The sequence below is a fragment of the Nilaparvata lugens genome, chromosome 2, assembly GCF_014356525.2.
Source record: "Nilaparvata lugens isolate BPH chromosome 2, ASM1435652v1, whole genome shotgun sequence".
NCBI classification, from domain to species: domain Eukaryota; kingdom Metazoa; phylum Arthropoda; class Insecta; order Hemiptera; family Delphacidae; genus Nilaparvata; species Nilaparvata lugens.
In genome coordinates, this window is record NC_052505.1 from 91008567 (window position 1) to 91030556 (window position 21990).

At 33.8% G+C, this 21990-nt stretch overlaps 1 protein-coding gene across 1 annotated transcript in view; it reads left to right on the top strand.

The window, feature by feature from the left end:
- LOC120348806 (Down syndrome cell adhesion molecule-like protein Dscam2) overlaps window positions 1-21990 on the top strand; it is a 56273-nt gene that overhangs the window by 22939 nt on the left and 11344 nt on the right. Inside the window, 10 exon segments of the mRNA XM_039420254.1 lie at window positions 3872-4029; window positions 6282-6430; window positions 8741-8861; window positions 10298-10396; window positions 12188-12373; window positions 12867-13063; window positions 13065-13161; window positions 17644-17793; window positions 19338-19487; window positions 21721-21890. Of these exon segments, the coding sequence (XP_039276188.1) occupies window positions 3915-4029; window positions 6282-6430; window positions 8741-8861; window positions 10298-10396; window positions 12188-12373; window positions 12867-13063; window positions 13065-13161; window positions 17644-17793; window positions 19338-19487; window positions 21721-21890 (1434 nt within the window). The 5' untranslated portion in view covers window positions 3872-3914.

Sequence of the window (21990 nt, forward strand, 5' to 3'; positions counted from 1 at the left end):
GCCAATATCAGGAAAAAATCAGAATATAGAATTATTCATCATAAATAAGCTGACAAGTGATTCAAATCAAATAAAAATTTAGTGTTAAAAAAAATTGGAAAAATGTTACAACAACGTCAAGGTAGAACGAAAAATATAACACAAAAAACATAAAACAAGCCAATCAAAATTCAACTGCGAAAAACTCATCCACCGTATAAAAACATTTCCCGATTAACAAGTCCCTCAAATACGTCAGATCCCTCGATTATACAGATGTGTGGAGAAGCCAGTCTATTGCTGTATTTCCATAAGGTCTATAGTTTCAATTAGGTACTTGTCGATGAGAATACTGCGTGAAGTCTACTGTTCACAGAACTACTAGTAATTATTGTCCAAATAAATTTATTTTTTATTTCAGAGAAGGACGATATGGAGACAAAGGTAACATCTGCTCTACAGACGTCCCTGGCAGGACTCAAGAAGTACACAAACTACAGTATCACTGTGTTGGCTTTTACTGTCAGTGGAGATGGTGTGAGAAGTTCACCCATACATTGTCGCACTGAGGAAGATGGTAGGTCAACATTTCATTGAAAATGACATATTTCACAAAAATATTGTTAAACCTATTGAAACGCTATAAACTGTCTGGTAATCCCGTCCTATCCCCAAACCTATGGATTGGGGTACAGTTAAGATTTAATTCACGAAAACGTCGACAGCCCCAAAAGTAAGTCTTTAATTTGCACTAACCTTGGAACTGGCGAGGAAGTGGACTGTATCTCGTGTGTAGAAGTTATGCTGACGATATCCTGTCTTTATGCGTAGGCCTATATGATATTGTACATATATCACGAAACGAAACGAGGTAATTGCGTTCAGCTCGAACGCCACGGAACAGGAGAAACGGAACGAAACGATGTTGACTTCTTGAGCACGCTTCTTGAAGTGCTGGGTTGAAAGATAAACGGGGAGGATGAAGGAGGGGTGAGGGAGAGAGGTTATCTTGCCTCTTTGGGAGAGGGGGAAGGGGAGGAAAGCACAAACCAAATCAACCCGCAATCAAGGCTGCCGATCCTCCGCGAATCCACCACTGTCGGTCCCAGCTAATAATAATAATAATATCGTGTGACCTGGCTGGCTGAGGTCTGGTGTCAGAGTTTTCAGGTCACAACTGATCAATTTCAGGGCCTCTGACATGACCTAACGACTGCATTTAGGCAGCCGAGACCGATGGCTTAACGTGTCCATCCGAAACACGCTGAAGTATGACAGTCGTAAGGCCCATTGACGGCTTAAATGATATATTGAGGCGAGGTGGAACTTCCGTCAGGAACTCCCCACCAATAAAAGCCATATGAATATTATTATTATCACTATTAAAACTAACAATATAACAATATTATGGATATCTAAATTAATTCTTTAAGCTCATACAATATTGTCATTATTATATTATGTAGATCTAAATAGATTCTCACGACGTATGTGATAAATATAAGATATTATTATTCTATGATTACTTTAATTTTTAAACTGTCATATTATGTCAAGTGAGAAAAATTATTTTTTAAAAAATTGATTTTTGATTTATCTCTTTCCTGTATAGGGCTACTTGTAATATAAATATAAAGAAAATAAATAAAAATCTCAGTACCCTTTTTTTAAAATATTTTATCACGACATGTTTCGGTCATTTATGCCATTATGATTTATCATACTGAGATTTTTATTTATTTTCTTTATATTTATATTACAAGTAGCCCTATACAGGAAAGAGATAAATCATAATGGCGTAAATGACCGAAACATGTCGTGATAAAATATTTAAAAAAAAGGGTACTGAGATTTTTATTTATTTTCTTTATATTTGATTTTTTGATCTATGCAGTTTGGCCGAAATTTGACTCCCTTACCGAAGCACGAAAGGCATGAACGCCTGCCATTGGCCTGACATGTTTGGCTAGACAGTCTCCTCTCACTCAACGGTGTGACAAAATGGCGGCTTAAGCAACAGAATCGCCATGATAACAAAATTTTTGCTGTAAGCCGCCATTTTGTCACACCGTTGAGTGGGAGGAGACTGTCTAGCTGGGCCAATGGCAGGCGTTCATGCCCTTGACCAATAGCAGTTCTCGCCTACTAGTATAAATGCTGCTGCTCTTGTATTTAGTATCAGTTTATCAGAGTTTGACAATGGTGTAATAACCGAAACCGGTCTTTCTAAGTATCAATAAATCTATGGTTTTTTGACAATTTCTTAGTCTTTTTCATTCAATATGAATAATTACTACAATATTAACTTCTCAACTACACAAAAAGTGAAAAACTAATCATATTTATTTTTATTTTATATTTTTCTTTTCAGTACCTTCGCCACCAGCAGACATAAAAGTAGCGATGAGTTCACTGAAGAAGATAATCGTCTCTTGGCTGCCTCCTGAGAACCCGAATGGAGATCTAACCGGTTACACTTTCTACATGGGGCATTGTCGATGACGGAAAAGAGGCTAGTTCGGTATTATTCATTTTGCTCTGCTCATTTTATTTTCAAGCTTGTCGCTCTAATTACTATATTTCATATTATTTACTATTTTTCTAAATATATGGATATGGTCGGATATGGATCTGGAATTCTTCTTTAGATTGCTAAAAGTTTATTTTTAAATCATCAAGTTTTTCAAATTATCATAATACTTGTTTGATTTATTAATTATTTCGGTTCACTCATGTCAATAAGGATGTTTATATGCGGATATAAAGTAATCATCATTTCAGTAATAATTCTTAACCTATGTGAAAAATGAGAAATAGTGCAAATTAACATCGATGATCGTAAATCTGAGCCAATAATGTTAGCTAATGATATTTCCTTGATATTTTTTTTAATCCAGAAAAAACTAAACGAATGACAAAATAAATTAATTCAAAAGATTCGATGGTTGAGAGAAAACAGCATGTTCAGCACTCCTAATTTTTTTTAATATTGTTTTCTAGAAATAGAATTACATATTTACTTTCAACGACAGTTGAAGTTTAGTTTAAATCAAAAACTAAAAATATTTCTTTCAGGAGGTTATTGTTTAGATGTTCCTCAAGTTTAAATTCAATATTATTTGAAAATAATAAATTATTATTATTATTGATCTTCATTTTTTTATTTGAACCTGAACTTATATTAAAAGGTTACTTCAAACATTTTATTGAAATGTTTTATTTGTAGAGACCTGGAATGGAAACCTGTCAAATTATATGAAAATGAAAAATTAATGTACCCTTTTTCAGCTTTATTCAATTTCTCACAATATAATGACCTATGATATATATGATAACCTATTTTTGGACAATTTCTATCTAAATTTGGGTAAGGAACAGTTTTGGGCTTTAAGCCTGTTGTTCCTTCCCCAATCATTCATAGTAAGGAATGATATTGTATCTATTAATGTATAAATAAATAAATAAATAAATAAATATACCATAATTATTAATACAGTATTTTTCAGTTATCAGTGATGATTTAGTGAAGTATTCTTATTTAATTTGGTTTTCAACTTTTCTAAATTCCTATTTTATAAATATTTTGGACTCAAAATTGGACAAAAATCATGAGTGTAAACATAACGAATTTTTGGAAAATTTCTATCTAAATTTGGGAAAGGAACAGTTTTGGGCTTCAAGCCTGTTGTTCCTTTACAAATCATTCATAGTTGAGAATGGTATTGTATATATCAATAATTTATAAATAAATAATAACATGTTTTGACATCTAACGTCATACAAGTAGCCCTTACCAAGAAAGTGAATATTGTCAAATGTTTTTCCTGCTCAAGTTAATTTTAATTTGTTGGTAGTATAGTTCAAGAACAATTTTTCGTTTTTGTTGTGACAGGAAGGTACACACAAGAAAATATTGAGTTCGACGGCAGAATCACATGAGACGATTCGGCTGCAAGAGGAAGCCACGTATCAGTTTCTGGGTGACCGCTTCGACCAGCGTAGGCGAGGGAGAGAGCACACAAGTAGTCACCATCACTCCTACCAATAAAGGTTAGTGGTTGTTGTTTTCTATCTCTTTCAGATAAATGCATCAAATAGGTATAAGGTGCGCCAGAGAAACTTACTTATTTGAAAAATTCCTGCGTGGTGAATTGGTCGCGTAGAGGGGCAGGAGGGGGCACATCTGGAGGGGGAAGTTCTCAAATTATTCCCCCCTCAAGTAAGTATCCATAATGCTCTGGTGTAGAGAGCAGCGGGCCTTCGCAGTTGAACGATTCTTTTCTAATGGTTGGTCACTTGTTGTTGCTGAACAAGTGCCTTCTGCGCTCGATTTGAAATTCCTCCTCACAGACTCGTTCCTGGCCGTAATTCGATTCTGTCGTGGGTTAACTCATTTAGGGAATGTGGAAGTGTTGCCAAACACTCCCAGAAATGGACTTCAACAAGACATCAGAACTCCAGAAAATATCAAAAGAGTGAGGCAGTCAGTTATGCATTCTCTCCGGCGTTTGGCTCGCAAACACGCAGCTGCTATGGCAATTCCTGATTTTACTGTTCGACGAATTTTCCATGAAGACCTTCAATTTCATCCCTATAGACTGGCTGTTGTTCTGTTGTTGACTGAACGTGATTTTTCCCCGTGAAAATGCATGCAATATGCTGGTTGACAACCTGCCTGAAGACGCGGTAATTTTTTTCAGCTACGAGGCTCATTTCCACATGTGTTTCCTCAATGTGATTTTTTTGTAGGGTTATTTGAAATCCCTGGTTTATGTCGATCGACCACGGACCTTAGCACACCTCAAGAACATTGATACATATACTGCACATTGATTGATATACTGCAATGAGGGCATACAAATTTCAAAAATCGAGGTCATCAGTGAATGCGCAATGGGGGTCGCCATTGATCTGATGTCAATTTTCAAGACTGCATGAAAAAAAAAATTGAGAAATGTACTCTCACATACCAGTACTATAATATACCACTACCATACATTCTTAGGCCCATATACACACCATATCGGTTTAAACGGAGAAAGATTAGCTCTGTTCGTTTAAACCTGGAACACATAAAAAATGAAACAGTACCTTCATGTGATTAAATAGCCCTATGTCATACACCAACGCTTTCAAGAATATCAATTATTTTTGGATTTAGGTAATAAGTAAATACAATTTGTGAAATTAGAACTAAACATTGGTTTGCAAGAGTTATTTAATTGTGGAATGGATAACTGAATGTGGATTTCCATTGATATTTAACAAAATGGATTCCATAGATATTTTCCATTGTTATTTATCTACAGGGTGGGTGAAAAGTCCAAAAACGGCTTAATATCTCATACACAAAGGTAATTTGACGGTGGGTGCGATTGGGGATCCTACTAGAAATGAAAAAACTACTTCACAATGACTTTAAAAATCTTGTCCGCCATCTTGGATCCGCCATGGTGAATGCAACTTTATTTTTTTAGATAGGAAGGTGGTCATGCGTTACATGATTTCGATAGGGTATTTCAAGAAAAAATTAATGGTGGCAACTGCACATCGATATCTCAAACCGTTTCGAAGATATTCACATTATCAATCAATACTAGGCCTATTCAAAGCAGAAATCTTTAAAAAAATAAAGTTGCATTTACCATTGCGGATCCAAGATGGCGGACCAGATTTGTCATTGTGAATTAGTTTTTTCAATTCTAACAGGATCCTCAACCACAATCACCAACAAATTACCTTTGTGTATGAGATATTAAACCGTTCTCGGACTTTTTACCCACCCTGTATAGTGAGGTCCACGTTATAATGGCAGTGGGGAAAGATAGGAGAAAAACGTTGCCGAACCTCTGTCTTGTCAATGCCTTCTATAGACGGTAGCAGATACAGGTTTATTGATGTAATACTAATTGTTCTATCTCGTTTAAAATAATCAATTATATTTTATTTAATATTATATTATATTTATTTAATTATATTTTAAATAATTTCATAATGTATTTACATAATTTAGATGAAATATTTTGTTAATTAATTGTTTATTCTACATGTTAAAAGACGATCTGGCAACAAAGCAAAGAGAGAAAGAGATAGCGCTATCCGGTTTGTTGAATGATAGACAAGGATAGCAATACCACTGCTAATCAAACACTGCCATTATAACGTGGACCTCATTATAGTGATTGAGAGTATTATCCCATCGTTTTGCTGCTTTTCTCAAAATTACTCGTTAAATTTTTTTAGAAAAATTCACTATTTTCAATCAAGAATCTGTGATTAAAACCACGTATGATTTTTCACAGTTCCGGCCAGGATAACATCATTTAGCCAGCGAATTCTTACACCATGGAAGAGGAACATCAGTCTTCTATGTAGAAAAGTGGGATCGCCAACTCCAAATTTGGTCTGGAAACTCCACAACAAAACTATTCAATCTAACGGAAGGCATGAGGTACGATCTAAATAATCTACAAGGATTTTTTTCATTTTCATCCCACTGACCACCCCCCTATGAGAGGGGTATACGGATTCGTCAATTATTCTAAGTCGTCATCTTTGCATTTCATAATGCAATAGTTATTTGTGCAAGTTTGCGCACGTATTTCACATTAAATTTTTCCTACAGTTACCATTGAATATGAAAAGTGGGTAATTATGGGTAAAATTCCCTGAAATCCATCAAATGTTTTTCTGTGTAATTTTATTATTAATAAAAACCTTAATTTATTTAAAATTGAATAATAATGTAGTAGTAAATGAATGAAAGCGGCTGTGTGCTGAATGTGGTGGCTGTCAACTGTTGTCATCCACTGCCTTAATATTATAACACACGTGCACCACAACACTATAGCGGCCCAGTCAGTGCAGTTACCAATTTAATTTTGATTTTCCTGCACTGGTGCTCCATATAACCTACTATCTATTTTGTGTTGCCATGTTGCAAATCTAGAGTACGCAAAGTAATACTTTGCGCACTAGAGCGGAAAAGTGATTCTTTGCGTTCTGTAATCAGTGCAGGAATGGCCACTTTTCAAGGTAACTGTTGGAAAAAAGAATTCCTCACTGGAGTAAGGACAAACCTGCAACAATTCCTCCCTCACCTTAATTCTAAACTTCTCACCTGTGAGAGCCTTTACACGTGTTGACAATGAATTATAAAGCCTAATTCCATACATACTAGCTCAATGAATGTCGTCTCTGAGTTTTTGTCTATATATCTGGTATTGTATGAGTGCAACAACTCTCCTGTATTGAACCTATTTTATTCTTTATTCTTATCAATAAAACAAAGAGCCTCCAATATACATGCATGCATAACCACTTTTCACAATATTTAAACATCAATATTACATTTTCAATTCTTATATTGTATTTAAGATGGAGCTTTGAAACTCGGTATGGCTCATGGCCACCCAGCTGATTCTACAATGTTTTTCAGATGATCTTGTTTGTTCATGATCATGCATGCTGTACGAAAATAATAATTGATTATTTTTCTGTTATTCTGTGACCAATCTTAATAAATGAGGTATCGTTGAATTCTTGATAAAATTTGCTAACTGTTTTGACTCTTATAAATTTTCTTTAAACTGAACGGTTTTCGTGATATTTGCAATCAAAAATTTAAAATGGCAGCCATTTTGAAAATTTACATCGAAATTTTTTTATTTTATTTTTTAAAGTTGAGTCTTTAAGCATAAATATTCATGCTAAATTTCAGATCAATACATCATTTCGTCTTGAGATAAAAATTCTTAAGTGAAAAAAACAAAATGGCAGCTATAAGGATAACTGCTGAGTTTTGGACACTTAAAATACGACATTTGTAGTCTCCTATCATCCAGGAACAATACCCTTAAATGTTCGACACTACTTCTGAAACACTATGTATATACCTGGTAGTGGGAGAATCTTTAACTCTTTGAAATAATCTCTACAACTTACTCTAATAGATTCACCCACCATCACTCTAACTGCCCACTTTTCAGTTCTAAATATATGTATTGCATGAGTTGAATTGTCCCAAAATATGACACCATATGAAAGAGAGAATGGAACACAGCAAAATAAATACTTCTAAGCGTTCCCCTATCTAGCAATATCTTCACTGTTTTTAACTTGCCCAATATTATAAATTATCCTGGGTTATCCGAAAAAGTGCAAGAATTTGTATATTTTGAATGATTATAATTCACATTATAATCGAACTTGAAATTGTCTGTAATACGCTTGAATTTCGGCAACGTTCTTAAGAAAAATCATTATTATTGAAGAACCGGTAGGTCGGAAATATAACAATGTCGGTAACTGGAGCACAATAATTACAGTACTCAGGATAACTCAGGATAATTTATAATAGTGGGCCAGTTTGATAATTTATGTTTCTTGTACCTTCTAGTAAATATCAAATTTTCATCATGGAGTGAAATAAACATTGATTGCCTGTTCTGATATTCACTTGTAAATATCTCATTTTGTCAAAAGGATTTTATTGTTGTTTGAAATATTTCCTAACTAATGAATACGATTATTGATGTACGGTATTGTGAAAATTGATATCTTTATTTATTAATTACATATTATTTGTATTGATTATCGTATTCAAACTAAGTTTATCAAAATTGTAAGTTAGGAATTACGGATAATTCATAAGATCCAAAGTATTGTTCAATTCAATACGTTCAAGATAATGTTCATAAACTGTGATACCTATCGGAACTGTATTGTAGGCTGCCATTTTCAAATAATAATATTTTTTCAGATATCAAAAGATGGAACTCTACACATACGGGATATCCAGCATAGCGATAGAGGAAATTATACCTGTGAAGTGGAAAATCAACATGGAAAGGATGGAATTGTCTACAATATAAATGTCAGAGGTGAGTCAAAAGCTATGATATCGCTATCATATAAAAATTATTACAAAATATATCAATGTTTAGGCTATTATTTGATGAATATAGTATACTTATCATTGTATCCCCCTGTGGGTTGGGGGAGCTTTGAGTCGATCATCGTACTCAAGAATGTGTTGAAAACCAGAATTCACCCACAGTATCCATGCTTGTAGGAGGCGACTAAAATGGACCTCAAGGCAACTCCAGAAGTTGCCTTGCCTTCAAACCCACGGGATCTGCCCCATCAGGGCAGTTTCGAAGGGGCGAAAATAAAAACCCAAGATACCAGAGATGGGTGAAACCAAGAGACCAGAGATGGGTGAAACTCCAGGTACAAATGTGGGTCAAGAGGCTGAGTCGAGGGTGGTCGGGCGCCCTAGAGGCAGTTTGGCGTCCCCTCTCTCAGCAGAAGGACCTACAAAAAGGCCAGGAGTGGAACTCACGTAGGTCACGAGTTTGTGGGTGGAGAGGCCAAACTCACCACTGCTCAAAGAAGGGCGGCCATTTAGGCAAAACTTCTTGGGAGAGGTGAGGCTTTTGACCCTGTGAATTTTCGGAGGGGCAAAAAGAAAAAACTCAAGAGACCAGTGATGGGTGAAAAACCAGGCACAAATGTGGGTCAAGAGGCTGAGTCAAGGGTGGCCGGGCGCCCTAGAGGCAACTTGGCCGCCCCTTCCTCGGCGGTAGGACCTTCAAAGAAGGCCAGGAGTGGAACTCACGTAGGTCACGAGGACTAATCGGTCTGAAGAAACTGCCAAGTATATCACAAGGATTGCAACCAGGTGATGAATGGAATGTTAGTATAGGGAAAAACTCCTGATTCTTGTAAAGGACACAGGTATTGGTTTGCCTAACTAACATACTACTTGGGAACACAATAAGCTTCGGTTGACGTGTGGGGTTCTTTGAACCTTTGGATCCTTGAATCCGTCCCTTCGAAAACAATAAACAATAAATATCATTGTAGCCTATAAATTATATTTACAATATAATATTCAGATATTAAGTAGTTTGCCCTCCTTCTTGCTTGAAGAAAAATTCATTCTTAATTAAGAAAAGTTTGTCTCTAAAATATCTAGTCCATTGTCTTTTTTTCCGTTAGGGCTACTCTTGAATATAAATAAAATAAAAATCCAAGTGCCCTTTTTAAAATTGTTTAATCACAACATGTTTCGGCCATGATGATGTCATTATCAAGTGATTGGAAAATAACTAAAATAAACACCAATCACTTGATAATGGCATCATATAGCCGAAATATGTTGTGATTAAACAATTTTAGAAAGGGTACTTGAATTTCTATTTTCATTTATATCAAGTCCATTTATGATTTTGTTTTGAAAATGTTTTATTCCATACATATACCTATTGAATTTTTAAATTTATTCTCTCAACTTTTTTCAAATATTTGGTTACAGTTCCTCCTGAGCCGCCTGTTCTTACGGTTGTGAGTACGGATACAGACAGTCTTCATCTCAAATGGACTGATAAGATACAGAATGATATTCCAATTCTAGGTAAGTCATCTTGAGATTATTTCAGAGAAATAAAGATAAGTAATCTCATGTTTAATCGTCGCTTATGATAAATTACATGAATGTGATCATTTTTTAATAAAAAATTAAAATATTAAATAACTGGGAAATTCTCTTGAATAACAATATTTTTGTAGTTTTATAAACTATGCTTCGCCGAGAACTTGATTAAATACTTTATTAACGACAGTATCCTTATCGTATTTTAAGTGTGAAGTGTGTAGATTACCCGCTTACAGTACTCTGATTGTACGTGGTAGGTCCAGAAAGTAAGTTCCGTTTGGTAATAAAATTAAATTGTGTACAGATACAGAAAAGTTATTTATTGCACAAAATTTCTACAATTCTTAAACTACTTTTCCACATAACTACCGAAATTTTGCAGACATTTGTCATAGCGTGGCACAAGTTTTTGTATGCCTTCTTCATAGAAATTTGCCGCCTGTGTCTTCAACCAGTTGGGAACAGTTTCTTCCAGCTTGTCGAAATTTCAGTTTTCCGGTAACAATTTCATGCATTTGTGATCGTGAAATTTGGGGAAATTCCATAGCGAGAGCACTAATTGTAAACCTTCGGTTTTCATGGATCTTGTCATCAATCGCGTGAACCAGTTCTTCTGTAACCAAAGATGGACGCCCACTTCGTTCTTCATCAAGCACATCACTACGTCCGTCATTGAACTGACGGACCCATCTTCTCACCATTGAATCACTCATCGCACTTTGTCCATAAACATCGCAAATTTGCCGATAAATTTCACTGGGATTCACTTTCCTTGCATTCAGAAAACGAATCACAGACCTGATTTCACAAGCGGCGGGATTTTCAATCAACACTGACATTGTAAACAAGCACAACTAAACATATGTGGCTGACAGCGATCTCCAAATGGCGCACGTTTCTTCTCCTTGATACAGAGCGTCTACCGCACAAGTGCGGAACTGCGATCGCAGCGCTGTAGCGGATATAAATTGAAACGAAACTTACTTTCTGGACGTGCTATCGTATCATGAGCATTGAGAAAATCGTGTCCTGTTTTATCAATTTAATTCAATATCTACAAATTATATCTATCATTCACAGAAAACTTTTAGGGCTGGTTTCCGATCTCGGGATTTATCTAAGTTCTAGACTTTGAACAGCTGGAATCAGAAAATTGGCTTTCCAAAACGGGGCGTAGTCGCAATTTTTATGATAATATTTATTTTCTCATTTCTATAATTGGAAACGTTTTTCCTTGACGAAATAAAAAATCCCTAAATAATTCAAAATAGCTGAAACTTTACACTATTCTATCTTTATTTTATTTTGTGTTCAATTTTCTAGTTTTTCGAAATTTAATTTGAAAATAGTTAGGCGTTTTACTGCGACTACGCCCCGTTTCGGAAAGCTAATTTTCTGACTCCTGCTATTTAAAGTCTAGAACTTTAAGAGCTCGGAAACCGGCTCTTAATTAGATGCTACTTCTCATGAATCATGTTCAACACTAGTTCTGGACTTATTCTTGAAGTGTTTATCAAATACTAATTTTACTGCATTCATCTATCAAACAACTGTTAAAATCTTGTAAAAATTGAATGAGCATTGTCAAGATTCGAAATCATAACAAAATATTAAGGTGAAAAACCGATACTGTCCACTTAATTTGAACTGATTATATCGCTTTTATCGTGGAGAAATTCCACAAAATCTCCGTTCATAAGTGTAAATTTGATAACAGAATAATAATGTTCAAATTAATAATGAATCATTTTCATTCACTTCTTTCCACAGGTTATGTGATAAATTATAAGCGAGATCACGGTGACTGGGAAGAGCTTCAGATTGAGGCAAAAGTTGATACGTATGTTTTGCGCAACTTATGGTGTGGCACCCGCTATCAGCTCTACATCACGGCATTCAACAAAATCGGCACCGGTCTTCCCTGTGACATTGTCAACACCTTCACCAAAGGAACAGGTAAATCTATTAGGTCTTCCTATTCCTCTATGTTCTTATTACAATTCCTAAACTTTTATAATAAGATTCTCTGGTAAGCTTTTGGAAACAAAACATTTTACTCTGAATCAAGGATTAAACAAAAAAATTTTAGAAAAAATCCTTGAATTCATCCAATTCTAATTCATACAACAGTCCAAATGTAGCTAGGTTATGTGTCACTTAACATTCTTCAATTTCACACTCAATTTAAAATTCAGAACACACAAGAATCATTCTTAAATTTAAAAAAGTACTTCTAAATTGAGTTAAATCAATCACAATTAATTAGAAGATTCCAAACTATAAAATTTTGAGACCGAAAAGTTTAACACACTATTTAGAACACTTACCACAGCTGTGAAGTATATATGCTAAAATATACAACATATTTTATATATACGCTGTATTTTATCTTTGGTTCTTTCGAGTACCATAATTTTTAGTGCAATGCGGGCCTGTTTGACGGTTGCAGCTCCGGTGAAACCAAAGGCCAGTCAGATGTTGACGGTGAACTCAACTGCGGTGACGGTTTGGTTGGACGCTTGGGGCGACGGTGGCTGCCTCATCCTCTACTTCATCGTGGAGTACAGAGAGGAAGCTCGCGGCGAGTGGACACTCGTGTCCAATCACGTGCAACCCAACCAGCGAGTGCACACCATTGGTGACCTGGGCCTCCGCCACCAGATACCTCCTCAAGGTCACCGCCCACAACAACGCCGGGTCCAGCATTGCCAACTACAACTTCACCACGTTGACGCCAGAGGGCGGTAAGGCCATTATCTGTCTTCTTCTATTCTATACTATTCAATTCACTTGCTATCCTTGACGTTGAAACTCATGAAGAGACCAAAATAAGTTCTTCTGACCACTTTTGACAATTCGAAAAATAATTTCAACTATTTCTGTGAAACTTCCTCGCTCCCACTACCCACTTACCTTTTGAAACAAAAATGTTTCTTCTAGCAAGTTGAAAATTTTATGTTTTCTGTTCGAAATGTCTCGACATTGACGAACATGATCATCAATTGAAAAATAACTATAGATCGGATAAGAATGATCAAGACATCAGTAGAAAGGAGACATTCTCCCTGTTCAATTTCATAAAAAAAACTTCCTTTTAATCGTTCAACCCTGAACTTTTTTATCACTACTGGGATATGAGGGATGATATTCTACATCCAATTTCCATGTTAAATTATGAATTTGAGGAAGTTGCAATTTTACACGATTTGGCAACGCTATAATTTCTCCGGATAGAGGGCCAAGTCTCAACTTATTTTATACAAACTGAAGTTAAAAGTTAATGTTAAATTATTGTAAGGAAAACAATGGCAATTTCACCAGAGATTCCTTTGTATTTACAATTTAGGCCTAAAAATACTTACAAATTTGGAATGAATCTCGATTTTAAAAATGATAGATACAGTACCTCCTGTAAGATATTTAGTTACTAAAAACTCTTGAATCAATAAACTTTAATTTATACACTTCAGTGTAATTAAAGTAATACAACATCTGTAGCTATGAGATCTGTAGCTATGTTGCCAAATCGTGTAAAATTGCAACTTACTCAAAGAAATATTGTTAGGGAAGCTTATGAGGAATTTAAATTAGTGAGGGATGTTCCGAGTGAAGTCAAATACAAATGTCTAAAGAAAAACTATGCAAAAGAAGTGAGGAAAGCTAAGTGTAAGAAAACAGCTGAAATATTAACAACTAGTACCAATTTTAACTCTGCTGTTTGGGAGGTAATAATAGAAATAGGAGAGCAGCTCAAAAAGATACAGTTACTAATGTCCCTAGGATAATCGATGAACATGGAAATTATATGGATGATAGTATAGACATTTGTAACTTTTTCAATAAATATTATCAACAGGTTGCATATAATCTCCAAAAGTCACTGAACACTAATACTTATAATACAACTACATTAAATGCTGAGCCAATTGGAAAGGTATTTAAATTTCATCCATTATCAAGAGATGAGTTGTCAAGAATAATAAAAATTGAATAACAAAAAAACAGTAGGATTGGATGGGGTCTCAAGCAAAATTTTAAAAGAATGTGAAAATGAATTACTGGACCCTTTATTGCATCTCCTTAATACTTCACTAGAGCAGGTATTTTCCCTGATGATCTGAAACAAGGAAAATTTTGCAATTTTCAAGAGCGGTAATTCTGAAAGAGTTGAAAATTATAGACCCATTAGTATTCTAAATGTAATAAGTAATTTTTTGAAAGAGTAGTTTTAGATAGGTTATTGATGCACCTGGAAGAAATTAATTTCATATGTGATGAACAGCATGGGTTCCAGAAAGGGAAATCTACTAAGACTGCAATAGTATCCCTTGTTGAAAGACTAATAGATATAATAGATTCAGGTGAGAAGGCAGCCGCAATATTTCTTGATTTATCCAAAGCTTTTGATTGTGTGAACCATAGAATATTATTGGAAATACTAAAAACTGTAGGTGTGAATGGTGTAGAACTAAAATGGTTTGAATCATATCTCATAGGTAGAAACCAGTGTGTTGAGCTTACCAAGGTGGATGGGAATGAAATAGTGAAAATTAAATCTCAAAAACTGGAGGTCCAGGCTGGAGTACCTCAAGGCTCAATTCTGGGTCCCTTACTGTTTCTGTTGTATGTGAACCAATTACCAAAAGAGTTAAAAGATCACAGAGCTCTGTTGTTTGCTGATGACACATCGCTTATCTTTAACAATTATTTATTAGATAGTCTAGAAATAAATGCTTTTACTGGAGTACAGTCAATTGTCCAATTCTTGAAGCAAAGGCAATTAACAATAAATAGTAAGAAATGTCAATTCAAAAGTAAATATAATTCAGTAGAGGATAGAGAAATAAATGTGTTTGTAGAGGAAAATGAATTAGACCAAGAAGAGAAAGTAGCATTCTTGGGAATTTTATTGGACAGGAAATTAACATGGCATCCTTACATTGAGAGGATATGTAATAAGATATCATCTGGGGTATTTGTCCTGCGGCAGCTTGCTAGGCTGAATGATAAAAAACTACTGTTAACTGCTTACCATGGACTTATACTATCTCATATTAGGTATGCTATTTTAGTATGGGGTAATTCATCTCAACAAAATATGGACAGAGTGTTTAAGATTCAAAAGAAGGCACTCAGATGTATAGAGAAAGTGAATAGGTTAGACTCTTGTAGGCCTTTATTTAAAAAGCTTGGTCTATTAACTGTGCCATCTTTGTATGTATATGAAGTTGTAATGCATGTGAAAACGAGTGGTGTGATCCAGAATTCAGATGTTCATGAGTATAATACGCGAAACAGAGCAGATTATCATATAATGGGTCACAATAGTAGGTATTTGAACAAAAACCAGATTATATTGGTAGGAAATTTTATAACAAGCTACCTCAAATCTTGAAAAGTAATGATGATTTGAAGATTTTCAAAAAACAAATGAAAAAATATTTAGTTGATAGAGCTTTTATAGTGTACAAGAATTCCTTTCAAACCTAAACTAGGTTGAACTACTTAGAGTTAGAATTATTATGTAATACATGACTTGTCTTATACTCCATGACTGGAGTCTTAGGACGTAATCTGAAAAAAAATGAGATACATAATTTAATGTATTTTAGTCGAGTACAACCCTATTATATTAAGCGAGCAATTTCTGTATTTATATATCTGGTTATTTTTATATCTGACTATTTTTTATCTGATTATTTATGTTACGGATCTCGAAAACGCTCTTACGATTATCACGAAATTTGGAACATAGTAGGTTATGATATAAAGATTGATTGCACTAGGTCTCATTCTTTGGGAAACTCGCTGAACGACATTAAAATGATATTCATCTTGGAAAACAGATATCAAATCAAATTAGCTTTATTCCTCAAAAATATACATTACAGGAAATGAACACACTTTACATAGATACAGGAATACCCCTACAAGACTATTCGTCTGTGTGTAGGGTGAGTTCTGGGTAGCCTGAAATATATCAGCTGCTAAGTTAAATAAAGTAATAAATAAATTGTGAGGAGAAAAAATAAATATTAATATTTGGTTAATAAATAATGAATGAGTTAGATAACTAACTACAAAGAAATTATATTTACTTAAAATATAAATAGAAGTAATTTGAAAAGGTATGGAAACATCAAATGGAATGCTAGTAAAAAAAATAAATAAATAAAAATAGATAAGAAAACAAATTAAAAAAATGATAAAACATGATAGAGCAGGACAAGCGGAGCCTCAGGTAAGATTTTGGAATTGAAAAATTATATATATATGAAGGGTATGAATAAGGAAATGGAATATCTGGGGGTATTCTAAGCATCTAGAGGATGATAGATTAATGCCAGTACATTGACCGAAGCAGGCTTTCAGACATTTCTGTGCCAAGGCGGTATATAATTTAGATGGTGGTAGATAATTTCGTCGTCTCTCGATAACAGAAGATGTGTGGGAGAGAGACAGAATTATTTCCAGCTGTGTAATCATAATCAGCGAGAAATTATATCTAGCTAGACAATTTAATCGATTGATCAACTAATCTGATTTGTTGACATGACATGATAATCCTCCTAAACTAGAGTATATAATAATTTCAAAGTTGATCATTATTTGACAATTTCAAGTGATTAGTGAGTGTTTGTATATTATAATCTAAATTATATATATTTTTTTGTTTTCAAATGTTTGAACAGAAAAATGAACCTGAATTCAAGTGTATGGAACATAACCTACTTTCTGGACTATTTATAGTGTATAAATAAAAATTCGGAAAGAAAAAGTTTGGGCTGTGCTTGTTAGAGGTAGACGCACACAGATCGTCATCGGACGGACGGCACGCATCGGACGGATCGGATTATTAGATTGATGCATTGTTTTCAATTGGAGTGCGCATACCTATCCGCATCCGTATAGGTATGCGCACTCCAATTGAAAACAATGCATCAAATCTAATCATCCGTTCCGTCCGATGCGTGCCGTCCGTCGATGACGATCTGTATGCGCCTACCTTAGAACTTCCCCAATCATTTTAAAGAATTGTGTTCGGTTTATCAAAAGTCAATAAATAAATAACGAGCGAAGATCGGTGCCCCGATGTTATGAATAATATGTAATAGAATATTTAATTCACAATAATGCATTTGAATATGAGTCTATGAAAATAATTAATTATATTATTGGAATTCATCTTAGTAATTGTTTTGAATTTTATTTTATTTTTGTTTCAGCAACTATAATACCTGATCTGCTATCGCCAGCATCACCTAACTCTGACCAGTCTATCATATCTAGGTTCAAATTCTTCATGTTCATCTCACTACTAGTTTGTATCTCATCTATTGTCGGGACCAGTATCCTGTTCTACAGAAGAAAACGTAGTGAGTAACTCATCTGCCAGATTTCTCTTATTATTAATTCTCAAAAATATCCTTCAACCTATTTTCATTGCGTTCTGAGTTGTAAAAAATGTCAAGGTTTAAGGTAGTATGAACAGAAATCAAGGTGCTATAACCGATCTAGCTTGATGAACATTTCTTGTACAAAGTTTTATAATTGTGATTTTCCGATTAGTTAGTTGTGTGTACAAGTGGCTCATATCAAGCTCGGTGTTTTGAGAAAGAGAGAAAATCATCATAGAGAATATATAGCATAAGCTTATGAACCCTAGTGTATATGTTTCAATTTGTATTGTGAGAAACCATTCTCTATATATACTCTCTATATGATGAAATAAAATATTTTTTTGAGCATGACATTATCGCATGTAGTGTGTACCACAATTCGCATGAAAATTATTTGTGAAATTTTCCATCATGACATCACTTCAGAATATAGCCTATAGGAAATTATTTATTTATTATTCACAATGGAGACAACGGGTTTCCCCAAATATGCCTCCTTTACAATAATATTGTACAGATACAAATGAAAAAAATGATGAAAATAAAATCGAACTTATGCAAAAATAAATATTACAAATAACAGAAATACCACCTAATTCAAAAATGAAAATACAAAGATTTCAAATATTTATGAGATAAAATAAAAATAAAACATATATAGAATTCAAAATTCCAAAACTTATAAAAATTAATGAATATAATAACAAATTATGAACAAAAAATTTGAAGAATATACTATCAATAGAATAAATAACATCTATAACTGAACGAAGTCCCAAACCATATGCTTATCCACACTGACACACCAACAATTTACTTGATAAGATCAAATCAGATCATTATATTGTTGAACGTATACAGTAACTCAATAAGTTTTAGATATTGCTCAACTACAGCAAATTATAAATATCGTTGCTCTCTAGCAATATAAAATCCGTAGACTGAATCCGTAAATGATTGATACAATAGATTAAGTAAACATATTGTTTTATATGTTTTTCAAGTTTCTATTGAATTAATAATTATCATTAAACGAAAATCCAAATTAAATGCTATAAATCACCCTAAGACTTCTGCTACTGCAAATATTGACAACAGGGTAAACAGCTACATGGAAATTCGATGAGCGCTACTATTCAAAAATTATTTGTCAGCCCGGAATCGAACCCAGTACCTCCTAATTGCCGGTCAGGAATGTTTACCCTTACACCAAACTGACAACCTCTGGATAGCAGCGCTCATTTTATACAAAGCCATAGCGGCCAGCCAGACTACAGATGGAAATTACTGAGATATTGCAATCATTCAAATGCTAATGAATTAATAATTATTATTCAACGAGAATCCAAATTAAATGCTGTAAATCACCCCGAAGACTTCTGATACTGCAAATATTGACAACAGGGTAAACAGCTAGATAGAAATTCTATTCTTTTGAATTATTTATTGATGAGATCTGATAGATATATAAATAAATTGTATATATTATATTGTATTTCAATTATTTTTCTTATTTTCAGAAATGCTGCGACAAGGCGTGATAGCTGAATCAGCTTCAGTGGCTCAAATGCAGAACCAAAGGAACCGGGATCAACAATATGCCGTTCACGGCAGTGGCCAGTCACAGGCTTTGAGTATAGATTCTATCACTTACAAAACTGACTCAACAGGTGAGATTTAGCATGGATTTAACGTTATTGTCGCATGATTTATCATATACATTAAAATTTCTTGGAGATAATAAGCCCCTGATATAACTACCCTCATTCAACTTGAAACTGTCTAGAGAGTTTCTCCACTTCTACAGAATGTCGATTTGGAGATGGTCAAAGTGATAAATTATAACTAACTAATTAACTAAATTATAATTAACTACTGATGATAAATTGACAAATCCATAAAATTAACATAAATTTTCGAATCCATAGAATTTATATAAATTTACAAAATAATACAAATAAGGTAGGTACTTATGATAAATTGAGGCTGATTTTATTGTAATAATCACTCCACAAGTTTTTCTTTTTATAAATCTCAATTCTATGATGAAGGATTCATAGAAGTTTTAGAAACCAAGGATTTATATGAAAGTCTCATCAATAGCTACTAATTTATGAAAATGTTATTCCTATAAAAAGAAATACGACTCTCAGCACCATTTTTGAATTATTTTATCACAACATGTTTCAACATGCATGCCAATTCCAAGACTTGAAAAAAGCATGAATGTTGAAGCATGTTGTGATAAAATAATTCAAAAAGGGTACTGAGATTTGTATTTCTATTATTTTACATTACAAACAGCCCTAAACAGAAAAGAGATAATGTTATTCCTTGTTTGAGACAAAAATGCTCAACAGTTGAAAAAATATTTAGGCTAAGCTTTATAATATTTGGAATGTTTAAGAAAAAATAAGAAAAAGAAGTTTTCGGCGATGGCTTGTTTTTATCTTCTGAATATTGATTTGATTGTATGGTATGAGATGTTGTGATATTTTTCATAATTACAAACATAATAACAACAAACTTATTAGTTCAGCTGAAGTGGTAGGTTTTATCATGAAACCTGGTTCTGAATTATAAATTAATTTTCGAATAAATAAAAGTGATATTGACAATATCAAGTCTTATTCTTTCACTTCTGAATATTGTTTGATCTATCCAATAAATGATTATTAAACGGTATTTATTATTAATTATGGTTATGGTAAGATATCAATTATGATCATTGTATAAGTAAGATGGTGACATAAATTGGTTTGTACGGCATTGTTATACTATTGCATAGATTTGACATTGACAACATTTTAATCCAGAAAATCATAAAAAGGCAGGAGACATGTCAATGATTATTGACATATAACAGCGTTCGAAAATATGGAATAATGTGAAAATACAAATAGGACGTTTTCTTGTAAAATATGTACTTTCTATGTCTCACTCAATCTAAGTAATATTTGTAGAACGTTTTTAAATAAATTGCTTTTGTCAAATTATGGGATGAAGTTTAAGAATGTGAAAATGTTAAGTATGGATAAAGTGAAAATTAATAAATAAATGGTCACACTTTTTTATGTATTTGAACACGACATGCAGTCAATTATTAAGTAAATAATTAAAAACTTTTACTTACTGACTGAAGTACTTTCGATCGTCAAGCGATCATTTTCAACAGTGCAGACTGGAAATGTTTTGATGGTTAGAAAGATTTGTAGTGTTTATTATGTAATCAAAAAGTTTGTTGGATTTGAAATTCAGCTGTTCATTTAGTATGTTGTTACTGTCTAGGATGGTGGCTTTGTAAATTTCAAACTGTTCCGCTGTATTTAATTCATGTCCATTTCTTTTTACTTTCAATATTGTGAGGTTGGTATCTATGCTTGTGTAGGAGTGCCCCGTTTCATTTAAATGTGTTGCATAACACCTTGCATAACACTTATGCAACACATTTAAATGAAACCGGGCACTCCTACACAAGCATAGATACCAACCTTACAATACTAAAAGTAAAAAGAAATGGACATGAATTAACAGATCGCTATGGACATGAAAATGATCGCAGACGATCGAAAGTACTTCAGTCAGTAAGTAAAAGTTTTTAATTATTTACTTAATAATTGACTGCATGTCGTGTTCAAATACTAAAAAAGTGTGTTAATACAAAGCAGCTCGGAATGGATCAAGAAACCATCACCTTTAAATAAATTGTCTTTATTCGATTATTCCTTTTAAACAGTGTGTTAAAAGCAATCCAATTTAGGCATTTTCATCCCATGGCGAAGTGTCATCTGGGGAAATGTAAAAATATTTCTTGTATTTGGCAATAAATTCATTATTCATTCATGTTAAAATATAAGTATAATAATTGATTTTTTAGAATTATAGTTTGTGTTTGTATTTCAGAGTACATAGAAGACATCTGCCCGTATGCTACATTTCAGCTCTCAAAAACGCCTTATAGTGAGAGTTCATACAGCGGCAATGTATACAGTGGACCCTACCATTCGGTGAGAGGCTCCTTCGTTTATCACGATCCAAAGCCGTCTACTGCCGACACCTACAAAGCTAGACACGTTAGTATCAACGCTTCCATATTTATTAGAGTTGTACACGCTAAGGGTGTACAAAAGCTAAAATAAACTTCCTACTCGTGATATTTCTCAAAGTTTTTCG